This window comes from Nycticebus coucang, chromosome 16, assembly GCF_027406575.1.
Source record: "Nycticebus coucang isolate mNycCou1 chromosome 16, mNycCou1.pri, whole genome shotgun sequence".
NCBI classification, from domain to species: Eukaryota; Metazoa; Chordata; class Mammalia; order Primates; family Lorisidae; genus Nycticebus; species Nycticebus coucang.
Window position 1 is genome coordinate 77,091,605 of NC_069795.1, and position 13,865 is coordinate 77,105,469.

The window sequence follows — 13,865 nt, forward strand, 5'->3', positions numbered from 1 at the left end:
TATTTTCCTTTAGTATTAAAACTGAATTTAACTTTTCTATACATATGTTAGCAGAATTCTTCTTTTCACTTGTGATAAGTATTAATAGTTGGATATATCTTTTTCCTAGAGGGCTTAGCCTATTAATTACAGTTACGCAAAGTAGATTTAGAGAAATAGACCTTTAGGAAACTAGGCCTTTTAGAATTTAGTCAAACTTAGAATCATGTAGATTGGTTTTATGTATTTTGTCATTTATCTCTAGAAATTGATTTTATTCGAGCAATTTAAACCAGAACTAATTTTGGGATATCTTTTTGTTAGGGCATGCCAGAACAATGGGCTCGATTATTACAGACCTCCAATATCACCAAGCTAGAGCAAAAGAAGAATCCTCAGGCTGTACTTGATGTCTTAAAGTTCTATGACTCCAACACAGTGAAGCAGAAATATCTGAGCTTTACTCCTCCTGGTAAGATACCAGTAATAGCTGAATCAAATGGAGAGTTGTGAAGTACTTATAGATAAAAAAGATTACATCTGGGAGGAAAAAAAAAAGATTACTTCTGGAAAAATAAAAGACTGTTTCTTGTGATTGCTATATCTGCCTTTTTCCCTATATAGATTTTGTCTTTTGTAAACTGGGAAGTTCTGAGTGTAATTTGGATCTGGGGATTATATTAGCCTCGTAGCTTTGCCAGAAATGAAGTTGATGAATGTTTACATGATCTTCTGTTTATTTTTTCTCCTTATTGCCCTTTTTTTGGGAAAGAGTCCAACTCTGCCACGAGGGCTAGCATGCCATGGCCTCAGTCTAGCTTACAGTAACCGCAAACACCTGGGCTCAAACAATCCTTTTGCCTCAGTCTCCTGAGCAGCTGGGACTACAGTCATACGCCACCTCGCCTGCATAATTTTTCTATATGTAGTAGTGATGAGGGTCTCACTTTGCTGAGGCTAGTCTTGAACTCTTGAGCTCCGGTGATCCTCTACCTTAGCCTTACAGAGTGCTAGATTTATAGGCATGAACCACTGTGCCTGGCCCTCTCCTTAACTGTTTTTGAATGACTTCCAGCAATAGAAGGAAAGGATGCTTATCTGTAGACATGTTCTTTTTTTTTGACAGTATCTACAAACAATTTACTTACTTGTTTTTTGAGACAGAGTCTTACTTTGTCACCCTTGGTAGGGTGCCATGGCATCATAAGTCACAGCTATCTCAAGCTCTTGGGCTCAAGTGATTCTCTTGCATCAGCTTCCCGAGTAGCTGGCACTACTGTAGACATGTTCATACTAGAAATATATTTATTTTTCTCACATTTTAATAACCTGATATACAAGTATATTGATTGTTAGTGGGATAGGAGGAGGGTTGTCTTACTATATAAATGTGCAGACTTTGAAATGAAACGTTTAAGTCCACTCAAATTGAAATTCACCAATTATATAAATATAGCATTACAACTAAAAAAATTTATACTTCATAATTAGAATATAATCAGGTAAGAATTGACATATAGCGGATTTGTAAAACTAATTTACTCAAATCAGGATCAGAATAAAGTCTATACATTACAGTTAGTTGATATATATCTTAGGATCTCTTGATACTATAGCTCTGAGTACCTGTTTCAGCTAAGAAAAAGAAAAAATAAAAGAATCTCTTTTGATATTTAGCCCTCTCTTTCTGTATGCTGGTTCTTAATCCTTTTTCTTGCAATTTATTTGTTAAAAAAAACACAATCACATGTCTCATTTCCCTCTGTTTAGATTTGCTGATTTTATCTTGAGGATGTATTTTTCTGTCTCTGAAGTAATACTTGTATTTTTTTTGAGACAAATTCTCTTTTACCTTGGCTAGAGTACACTGATGTCATCGTAGCTCACTATACATTCAAACTCCTAGGCTCAAGCAATGCTCCTTTGCTACAGCCTTCTGAGTAGCTGGGGCTAGGGTCCTGTACCCCCATACCCAGCTAATTGTTTTCCTTTTCTTTTTCTCCTTTGGTAGAGATGTGGTCTTTCTCTTGCTCAAACTGGTTTCAAATTCCTGGCTTCAAACAAGCCTTCAGGCAAACCTTGGCTAGAGGGCTAGGATTATAGGCATGAGCACTGCACCTGGCCCATACATGCACTTTTTAAAAACAATATGACTGAGCTAAAATCAATCATATATGTGGTTTTAATTAATTAGACTTAATATGTTTACATCCTCACTGAAATAAAGGTCTCTTTGCAAGTCATCTTGACCTTTTTTGCTTTAGATTTAGTACATCCTTGGGAAAAGGATAGACTTGTTTGTAGAACTTCTGTGTTAATCAGTAAGTCTGATTTTAAAAAATTACTAAAAAAAATTAGTAATTTTTTTAAAAACAACTTTTGAGAAGAAAATGGTAGCTTTTTTCATCACATATGTAAATATATATGAAAGTACTTATTAAATGTTTATTAAAGTCTTTTAAAAAGAAAAAAATTATGTCAAGGTTTTACTTTGTTTAGTTACCATTGTCTGAATGGTTATGTTTCTCAGTAGCCACTTTTCTGGTGAAGGTATGTTTATGAATAAGTCTGTTTATTTTAATAAATACAGAATGATAAGTATATATTAAATTTTAATAACTTTATTGAAGTATAATTTATATGTAGTAAAATTCACCCATTTAAAGTAGACAATTCTTACCCATAATAACTAAAAATAAAAGAAATACAATAAATGATTTAATAATTTTTCTAATAAATTTACAGTGTTTCATTAATACTTGAGAGTCATTAGCTTGACATAATATAAATTCTTATTTGAATACTGCTATTGCAATTTTTATCAAGAGTTAATTCAACTTAAAATTGGTTTAAGAACATTTCACTTGCTCTGCTCTATTTTCCTTTTATCATATAAAAGTTTTATTTCTTGAATTTTTAACATTTTTTGTTTTATATACAGAGAAAGATGGCTTCCCTTCTGGAACACCAGCAGTAAGTTAATTATGTCACATCTTATAGTTCTTGTTCTAATTTAGGTTACTCAGAACAGATCTCAGTTTTTATTTTGCTTTTTAAAATTAATTAAAGCCATCAGAGATAAATAACTATTTGATGTGTTTTTAGCTAGCCACTTGATTAACTTTTAGTAATGTTTACAAATACAAACAGTCCAAATAACTTGTTAATCTATTCCTCCCCAACCCCAAATTCTCTTTTCTGGATTTTTCTACTTAATGTAGACCATGGAAACGTACCAAACAATTGAAACTTGTCAAATCTTCAGAGTCATGTGATACTCTTGAGTTATCCGTAAACACATTTATCTCCTAAAAACAGTCACTGCTTTATTTTTATTTTCTCAATGGGAAGGAACCAGTCTTCTGGACTTATATGAGGACCAAATGAGGTAACATGTAAAATACCTACCTAGCATACACCGACATATAAAAATACAAAAGATAGCGGCGCCTGTGGCTCAATGAGTAGGGCGCTGGCCCCATATACCAAGGGTGGCGGGTTCAAACCCAGCCCCGGCCAAACTGCAACAAAAAAATAGCCGGGCGTTATGGCGGGCGCCTGTAGTCCCAGCTACTCGGGAGGCTGAGGCAAGAGAATCACGTAAGCCCAAGAGCTGGAGGTTGCTGTGAGCCGTGTGACGCCACGGCACTCTACCTCTACCAAGGGCAGTAAAGTGAGACTCTGTCTCTACAAAAAAAAAAAAATACAAAAGATCTGTGTAAGGGTTAATTCCTTCTCTTTTTGCTTCATTTATCACACCTTTTTTCTGGTGAGTCTGGCTTTTTTTTTTTTTTGGCGCAGTCTCATTTTGTTGCCCAGTGAGGGTATAATGGCATCATTACAGCTTATTCTTGGGCTCACGTGATCCTCCTGCCTCAGCCTTCCGAGTAGCTGAAACTACACATACATAGCACATGCCTAGCTATTTTTTCCCTTTATTTAATAAAGACTGGGTCTCACTCTTGCTCAGGCTGGTCTTGCACTCCTGAGCTCAAGTGTTCTGCACACTTGTCCTCCCAAAGTGGATTATAGGTGTGAGCCACTGCACCTGACCAAATCTGGCTATTTTGAATGTCTCAAAATGACTCTGACATGTACAAAGCCCAAAGATTTTTGGGTTTGGTCTTCACAAATTATTTATTTTTAAGGCATTGTATGTGTGTACCTATTTAAAGGGTATTAGTAAGAATATTTGATATTCACATGTACATTTATTTCATAAAGTTTTTCATAATTTGTAGAATTACCTGTACTAGAATTAGTGAGGTTTAACTGTTTAAATATGAGCTATTAAAAGAAATTAACTTTTTCAGAGGACCCATGCAGAGTCTTCCAACTTGGGTCTTTCCATTTGCCAGAAGCTCTGGTGCTTTTTACTCCTTCTGTATTCCTTTCTGGCTAATAAATCCTATCTTAACCACTGGGTTAGGGGGTAGAAATTAACTTTTCAAATAGGGTAAAGAGTTACATATTAACCTATTTTATTTGAATTGTCTTCCTTACTTTGCTTATGTGATAAATGCAGCTGAATGCCAAGGGATCAGAAACATCAGCAGTAGTAACAGAAGAAGATGATGATGATGAAGAGACTGCTCCTCCTGTTATTGCCCCACGTCCAGATCATACAAAATCAGTGAGTGTTTGACTAGTGGACTGAGCTATATGCTTTAAAAGATAGTAGTCTGTGGCCGGGAGTGGTGGCTTACACCTGTAATCTCAGCACCCTGGGAAACCAAGGCGAGAGGGTTGCCTGAGCTCACGAGTTTGAGACCAGTGTCTGAGATAGAGTGAGGCCCTATCTCTAAAACTAGCTGGGTGCCGGTTACTAGTTCCAGCTACTTGGGAGGCTGAGGTAAGAGAATCGCTTGAGCCAAAGAGTTTGAGGTTGCTGTGAGCTATGATGCCACAGTATTCTACCCAGGGTGACAAAGTGAGACTCTGTCTCAACAAAACAAAACAAAACAGTTGTTTGTACGTGTATTTGACCTAGAGTGATGTTTTTTAAAAGCACTGACATTTTAACAATATGGCACTATGGAGAAATTTAACTAAGAGATCTGCACTTAAAGATCACTCATCAAAAACTTCTTTTTTGAAAATTAGAATTTAAAAGCTTCATTAAAACTTTAAATACTTAACTCACTGGGTTTTTTCTTTCTATATTACATCTGTTTTTCTGGCTTTCCCTGTTTATCTCAATGTAGATACCTACTTTATCTGAAGCTTAAATCTTCCTCTTACCTACATTATGTATTTTGTTTTGCATTTCTCTCAAAGCTTTTAATGTCATTCCAAGAGGCAATTGAGAATGAAATTCCTAATCAGGTAACAGAGAATTTTAATACTTACGACCTTAGATGAAGCCAAAAAGAGAAGAACAATTGCACCTACTCTCCTTCTCCTTGTTTTTTTTTCTTTCTTTTTTTTTTGTAGAGACAGAGTCTCACTTTATGGCCCTCGGTAGAGTGCCGTGGCCTCACACAGCTCACAGCAACCTCCAACTCCTGGGCTTAAGCGATTCTCTTGCCTCAGCCTCCTGAGTAGCTGGGACTACAGGCGCCTGCCACAACGCCCGGCTATTTTTTGGTTGCAGTTTGGCCGGGGCCGGGTTTGAACCTGCCACCCTCAGTATATGGGGCCGGCACCTTACCGACTGAGCCACAGGCACCGCCCCTTCTCCTTGTTTTAATGCAAGTAGAGTGTGGTGGCACAGCTGGCAAGAAGATCTCTGAGGACTGCCATGGACCCTGATCTGATGATCTCTGTTTTCTTTATTCTTTACAGTGGCTGTTTGAAATTAAATGTTAGTCATTAAGTTGTTTTTTAAAATTTGTTGGAATTAATAATAGTTACTTCAACATCAAGATCTCTTATTTAGAGTAAAAACATGCTTTTTAAACTTGGTGCTTTTTGCTACATTTAGATCTGGTCAGACTTAAATCTCATTCATGAACTTGCTATTTTGCTAGACAGACTTTTTTTTTTTTTTTTTGAGACAGAGTCTCACTATGTCCCCCTGGGTAGAGGGCCATGGCGTCACAGCTCACAGCAACCTCAAACTCATGGGCTTACATGATTCTCTTGCCTCAGCCTCCCAAGTAGCTGGGACTACAGGCGCCCACCACAACACCTGGCTATTTTTCTGGTTGCAGTTGTCATTGTTGTTTGGCAGGCCTGGGCTGGGTTTGAAACCACCAGCTCTGGTGTATGTGACTGGCGCCCAGCTGCTGAGCTACAGGCGTTGAGTTTTTTTTTTTTTAAAGAACAGAGTCTCAGTCTGTCACCTAGGGTGGAGTGCAGTAGCACAGTCTTGGTTCACCGCAGCCTCAAACTACTGGCCTCTAGTGATACTCTCCCTGCTTCATCCTCCCAAGTAGCTGGGACTACAGACACTTGCACCATGCTTGGCCAAACTTTTTTTTTTTTTTTTAAGAGACAGGGTGTCACTGCCTTAACTGGTCTGGAACTCAAGCCTCAAATGATCTTCGTGCTCCCACCAGGCCAGGATTACAGCCATTGTACCTGGTCATACTATTAAAATATATACATGCTGGGCGGCGCCTGTGGCTCAGTCGGTAAGGCGCCGGCCCCATATACCGAGGGTGGCGGGTTCAAACCCAGCCCCATTGTGGCGGGCACCTGTAGTCCCAGCTGCTCTGGAGGCTGAGGCAAGAGAATCGCTTAAGCCCATGAGTTGGAGGTTGCTGTGAGCTGTGTAAGGCCACGGCACTCTACCGAGGGCCATAAAGTGAGACTCTGTCTCTACAAAAAAAAAATATATATATATATATATACATGCTATGAGAAAGAAAAATGTTTCATATTTATTCTTCTTAGTTGTATGTCTTATATAGCCTGAAAATATTATTCTCATTATTTAGAACAATGGAAGAGACAGCTTAGTTTTGGTTAAAAATCAGGAGCTGAGTGTGGTTCACCCGTGTAATCCTAACAACTCAGGAGTCTGAAGCAGGAAGATTGTTTGAACCCAGTAGTTCAAAGCCTCAGTGAGCCATAATTGCACCATTGCACTCCAGCCTGGGCACCAGCAAGACCCCATCTCTATTAAAAAATAATAAGAAGGGGTGGCGCTGTGGCTCAGTGAGTAGGGCACCGGCCCCATATACCGAGGGTGGTGGGTTCAAACCCGGCCCCGGCTGAACTGCAACAAAAAAATAGCCGGATGTTGTGGCAGCACCTATAGTCCCAGCTACTTGGGAGGCTGAGGCAAGAGAATTGCCTAAACCCAGGAGTTGGAGGTTGCTGTGATGCCATGGCACTCTACCAAGGGTGATAAAGTGAGACTCTGTCTCTAAAAAAAAAAAAATTTAAAAATAATAATAAGAAGAAATAAATAAAATAACTGATATGCCAGTAGGAATATCTGAAAATATTATTCCTCAAATCAGTAATGAACTGTGTTGCTGCAGATTTACACACGGTCTGTGATTGACCCTATTCCTGCACCAGTTGGTGATTCTAATGTTGACAGTGGTGCCAAGTCTTCAGACAAACAGAAAAAGAAGACCAAGATGACAGATGAAGAAATTATGGAGAAATTAAGTATGTTGCCTACATTTTACATTATTACTGAATTGTTAACAGCTCTGAAAGCCTTTGACCCATGGGTATTTTACTTTATACCTTATATTTTGACTTAAGGCATAATGACCAAATTGTTTTTGCACAGGAACAATTGTGTCAGTTAAAGCCAAAATAATACTCTTCTTTACCTGTTGATTAGTGCATTTGAGAGCTGCTATGTATTGACTTATATGAGTAATATTGCTGCAATAATCAGTACCTTTGGGGCAGTACTTCTCCCTAAAAGTCAAACCTAAGGGACATAGTTGGAAACCTTGTCAAAGGAGGTTGGTATATATTTCTGTGTACCTGTAGCTTCTCAGTATGAATCTGCAAAAATATACTTAAATAAGCAAACACACATCTTTCCTCTGTATATAGGTGTGTAGGCATAAAATCTATTCCAGGGAAAATATTTTTTTCCCTTCCCCTTTATAATCTGTCAGGTATCATTGGCCTGTATTGAATATTAGAAATAATGTAAACAGTGCCAAGGAGAGGGTAGCAAATAATGTCTGATGACAAGTTGCAGCAAGTGTAGTTATAAAGAACTCTGATCTAGAGGGAGAAAGGAAAAATACTTTATGATGGATGGTTTACTGTGCTCTGTTTATTTGCTCTTGATTTCTTGGTGCTTTCAAGTATAAACCTGTTTTTACTGGGTGCAGTGGCTCACTCCTATAATCCTAGCACTCTGGGAGGCCGAAGTGGGTGGCTTGCTTGAGTTCAGAAGTTTGAGACTTCCCTGAGAAAGAGCAAGACCTCGTCTCTAAAAATACAGCTGGGCCTGTGGTGGGCACCTGTAGTCCTCAGCTACTCAGGAGGCTAAGGCAAGAGAATCACTTGAGCCCAAGAGTTTGAGGTTGCTGTGAGCTATGATGCTAGAGCACTCAATCTCAGGGCAACTGAGTGAGACTCTGTCTCAAAAAAAAAGTAATCTTTATGGTAATAGAAGACTTAGAGGAAGAGTTAGAAAAGACACTTAGGATTATTCACTTGGATATTGTTATTTATTTTTTCTAATAGTAAGTACTTTGATAACATCATCAATTTAATATATTTTAGTAGAGTGGAAAAGTAAACAATTTATTTACACAGGAATTGCCCACTTTTAAATCTGAATATCTGTGAATCAGATTACTCTGAGGAAGACAGTTTATTCATTGTAAAATTTGATCATTTTTGAGAAAGTGACTAGTTAGAAGGTTCAACTTAAAGGAAATAATGTTTCTTCTTGCTTCTGGTACTCTTAAACTTTCATTTTGTATTTGTATTTCTTTAGCATTTTATGTTTGAATCATACATAATTTTTAAATTTAGAATTATTTGAAAACTGCTGTTCTAAAACTTTACATTGATATTTATTGAAAGGAATAGTGACACCAAAATTAATTTGCACTTAAAATATTTGACTGAGCTTCCAAATATTTGTTGATTTTGTTTAAAATAGGAACTATCGTGAGCATAGGTGACCCTAAGAAAAAATATACAAGATATGAAAAAATTGGACAGGGGTAAGTATTTGTGACTGTATTACCATGTATTCAATACTTCGTAGATATATAGCGTGGGATTTCTTTTGACTGCTGAAATTGAGCACTTACAGTATTATATAAGTGGCACCTTTGGGGATTTATATAAATAAATAATGTAGTTATTTCTAGATGCTGTTAAAAAACTGTGCTAGTTAGCAGTGACTTTATATTATTGTTTCTTCTTAAATGTTATTGTGGTAAGGGATTAGGTAAATGGAAAAATTATCCTTAAAACAGATACAAAGAATATTTACTGCAGGATTGCAGACAATAAAAACATGTATTTAAATCATATCATTGAGTATTTAATCTTTGAGTCTACTGATCTTCTGATTTTTGTCCAATAATTTTGTATTTTTAATTTGTAACCAAACCATTTTGTTACTGTTTGGAAACAAATGAATATCTTAAGTTTTTAATGTTATTAAATCTCTAGGAAGTTGCCATGAATTTAGAAGGAGAACTTATGCCTTTTTTAAAAAATCTTCCATGTGAATTTCTAGATTTTCTTGTTTTAGGGTTGTTTTTTGAGACAAGCCTTACTTTGTCACCGTAGGTAGAGTGCCATGGTATCACAGCCCGTAGCAATCTCAGACTCTTGGGCTCATGCAATCCTCTTGCCTCAGCCTCCTATGTTCCTGGGACTACAGGCACAATGCCCAGAGACAGGAGTCTCGCTCAGGCTGGTCTTGAACTCCTGCTCTCAAGAAATCACCCACCGTGGCCTCCCAGAGTACAAGGAGTACAGGCTTGAGCCGCTGAGCCCCAGCCTGTCCATACAAATATTCTAAATAGCTAAACTCACTTACAGTACTGGTTTTTTGTTTTGTTTTTTTTTTTTTTGTAGAGACAGAGTCTCACTTTACTGCCCTCGGTAGAGTGCTGTGGCGTCACACGGCTCACAGCAACCTCCAGCTCTTGGGCTTATGTGATTCTCTTGCCTCAGCCTCCCGAGCAGCTGGGACTACAGGCGCCCGCCACAACGCCCGGCTATTTTCTTGTTTTTGCAGTTTGGCTGGGGCTGGGTTTGAACCCACCACCCTTGGCGTATGGGGCCCGTGCCCTACTCACTGAGCCACAGGCGCCGCCCACAGTACTGGTTTTTATAACAAAATATTGAAAACCATTTTCCTTTTTTTTTTTCCTTTGAGACAGTCTCAAGCTGTCGCTCTAGGTAGAGTGCCGTGGCGTCACAGCTCACAGCAACCTCCAACTCTTGGGCTTAAGCAATTCTCTTGCCTCAGCCTCTCATGTAACTGGGATTACAAGTGCCCGCCACAATGCCTGGGTATTTTTTGGTTGTATTTGTCATTTTTTTTGTCGGGTGGGCCCGGGCTGAATTCGAACCTGCCAGCTCCAGTGTATGTGGCTGATGTGGCTGGTGCCTTACCCTCTTGAACTACAGGCACCAAGCATTTTTTTGTTTGTTTGTTTGAGACAGAGTCTCATTATGTCACCCTCCATAGAATGCCATGGCGTCACAGGTCACAGCAACCTCAAACTCTTGGGCTTAGGCGATTCTCTTGCCTCAGCCTCCCAAGTAGCTGGGACTACAGCGCCTATCACAATGCCTGGCTTTTTTTTTTTTGCCATTGTCATTGTTTAGCTGGCCCAGGCTGGGTTCGAACCCACCAGCCTCGGTGTATATGGTGGGCGCTGTAACCACTGTGCTATGGGCGCCAACCCATCTTACTATTTTTGATCACGGTAATGGATAAATTATATACTGAATAATACACAGTATTGGTGAATGAGCAAGTATAATATCCATATAAATGTCTGTTATAAACTCAGCGTTGAATAACAAAAGCAAATCACAGAAAAATACATAAAATAACACTATTTGAAGTTTAAAAGTTAGGCTGCGCTGGGCGTGATGGTTTACACCTAGCACTCTCTACCCAGAGTAATCCCAGCACTCTGGGAGGCCGAACCAGGTGGATTGCTTGAGTTCAAGAGTTTGAGACCAGCCTGAGCAAAGAGCAAGATCCTGTCTCTACAAAAAAAAGAAAACTTAGGCATTGTGATGGGGGCCTGTGGTCCTAGCTAGTCAGGAGGCTGAGGCCAGAGGATCACTTGAGCCTAAGAGTTTGAGGTTGCTGTGAGCTGGGACACCACGGCACTCTACCAGGGGTAACAGAGTGAGACTCTGTCTCTAAAAAAAAAAAAAAAAGCTAGGCTGAGTATATCTTATGGAGGTACATACCTATGTCCTTTGTAGTTAAAAGTATAGAGAAATGCATGGAATGCTACACATCAAAGTATAGGTTACTTTTGGGAGAAAGGAGGATACTGTCAGAAAGGACACAGGAATCTTCCAGTATATTTGTGGTTCTTTGTTCCTTAAGCAGAGAAGTATATCCATGCATGTATGTTATATATATATTTCTTTATCTTATTTTTTTCTTGTATTTTTTAAAGTTTGAAATATTGGGTGGCACCTGTGACTCAAAGGAGTGGGGCATCGGCCCCATATACTGGAGGTGGTGGGTTTAAACCCAGCTCTGGCCAAAAACTGCCAAAAAAAAAAAAAGGTCTGAAATATTTCAAACCTAAGTTTTGACGTCAAGGATTGTCTCTTTTTCTTCTTTGTCGTCGTCCCCCCCACCCCCCGCCTTTCCTTTGGTCTTTGCTTTTGCTTTTTTTTTTTAAGACAGAGTCTTACTTTGTCGCCCTCGGTAGAGTGCTATGGCATCACAGCTCACAGCAACCTCCAGCTCTTGGGCTTAGGCAATTCTCTTGCCTTAGCCTCCCGAGTTGCTGGGACTACAGGCGCCTGCCACAACGCCTGGCTATTTTTTTGTTGCAGTTGAGCCAGGGCTGGGGTTCGACCCCGTAGCCCTTAGTATATGAGGCTGGCGCCCTACTCACTGAGCCACAGGCGCTGCCCTGCTTTTGCTCTTTTTAAAGATGTTAAGTCTTAAATGTTCTTTAATCTTTTTTCAATTGCTCTAAGTATAAAGTCTTTGGATGTAATAAGTTATAGTGATTAGAAACCTGAAATCTGGTTGTGTCTTTTCTCATCCTAGGGCTTCTGGTACAGTTTTCACTGCAACTGATGTGGCGTTGGGACAGGAGGTAGCTACTTTATATACTTTTGAATGTTATCATTGGTGTTTCAGATAGGAGGTAATTAGGTAAAACTGAGAATAATCAGTAGAAATCTTTTCTTAAGTTGAACATGTTGAAAGAATTATTCTGTGTAATTTTTATAGCACTCTGTCATTAGGGGAACAAAGAAGGAATTATGAGTTCAGTGTCATAAATAAATATTAAAAAAATTATTTTCTCGGGCGGTGCCTGTGGCTCAGTCAGTAAGGTGCCGGCCCCATATACCAAGGGTGGTGGGTTCAAACCCAGCCCCGGCCAAACTGTAACCAAAAAATAGCTGGGCGTTGTGGTGGGCGCCTGCAGTCCCAGCTACTCGGGAGGCTGAGGCAAGAGAATCGCTTAAGCCCAGGAGTTGGAGGTTGCTGTGAGCTGTGTGAGGCCACGGCACTCTACTGAGGGCCATAAAAGTGAGACTCTGTCTCTACAAAAAAAAAAAAAAGTATTTTCTCAGCTTGAAAAGTAAAGAGGATTAATTCCTGGGGCTGGACTGACCTTAGATTGCTTAATCAACTTCAGTATAATTCTAGGCTGCCCATGGTGGCTTATGCCTATAATCCCAGCACTTTGAGAGGATCACTTGAGGCCAGGAATTAAAGATCAGCCTGGGCAAGATAGTAAGACTCCATCTTTGCACAAAATAAGGAAACCTAGCCAGGTGTGGTGGTACACACCTGAAGTCCCAGCTGTTGGGAAGGCTGAGGCAGGAGGATAGCCTGAACCCAGTAGTTCAAAGTTGCAGTGAGCTATGATTACACCACTACACTACAGCCTGGGCAGCAGAGCAAGACTCTGTCTCCAAAAAAAGTCTAAAAATATTAATAGTTAGGCTTTTTATTACAAAGCATTGTGTATAGGTAATATAGAAATAAAAGTATTAGGGCGGCGCCTGTGGCTCAAAGGGGTAGGGCGCCAGCCCCATATGCCGGAGGTGGCAGGTTCAAACCCAGCCCCGCCGAAAACTGCAAAAAAAAAAAAATAAAAATAATAAAAAAAGAAAGAAATAAAAGTATTATCTATGAATAATCACATTGTATAATAAAGTACTTGTACAATAAATTATTAACTGATTGGTATTTGTAATTTTCTAAGAGAATTAGGAAACCTGTTCTGATTTTTTTCTATTTTGTTTTCATCATAGGTTGCTATCAAACAGATTAATTTACAGAAACAGCCGAAGAAAGAATTAATCATTAATGAGATTCTAGTGATGAAAGAATTAAAGAATCCTAACATAGTTAACTTCTTAGACAGGTAAGTATGAATATTTCTTAAACATTGAGATTAAAAATGTGGAAATTTTAAGTCTTACGGTTTGCACAAATCAGCTACTTGAGGGTAAAACGACAATGCTGAGAAGTAATTGAAGGAGGAAGAGAAGAGGTAAAAATAGCATATTACAGTTTTAGAAAGTTCTTTGTCTACAAAGATATCCCTGGACAGGTAAAAAAAAGGCAGTTAAATTAAGGACATAGGTGATGGTGTTTATATTCATTGTAAATTGTACAAGCAAAAATATTAAGGAATAGTTGGCTATGATTCATGTCTTGACTGGCAGATGACTAGACACACAGTTTTTAAACTATTAGATCAATTTTTATTTCAGATATGGTCTTTCATGGACTGTCTGTCAAAACTTCATTTAACTTAGGGATTGAT

At 38.8% G+C, this 13,865-nt stretch overlaps 1 protein-coding gene across 2 annotated transcripts in view; it reads left to right on the forward strand.

Moving 5' to 3' along the window:
* Positions 1-13,865, forward strand: part of PAK2 (p21 (RAC1) activated kinase 2) — a 129,226-nt gene that overhangs the window by 89,644 nt on the left and 25,717 nt on the right. For both annotated transcript variants that reach the window (XM_053565058.1, XM_053565057.1), the window contains 7 exons: positions 304-451; positions 2,921-2,952; positions 4,505-4,612; positions 7,410-7,542; positions 9,014-9,077; positions 12,128-12,176; positions 13,348-13,460. In XM_053565058.1, the coding sequence (XP_053421033.1) occupies positions 304-451; positions 2,921-2,952; positions 4,505-4,612; positions 7,410-7,542; positions 9,014-9,077; positions 12,128-12,176; positions 13,348-13,460 (647 nt within the window). The remainder of the gene's footprint in view (positions 1-303; positions 452-2,920; positions 2,953-4,504; positions 4,613-7,409; positions 7,543-9,013; positions 9,078-12,127; positions 12,177-13,347; positions 13,461-13,865) is intronic.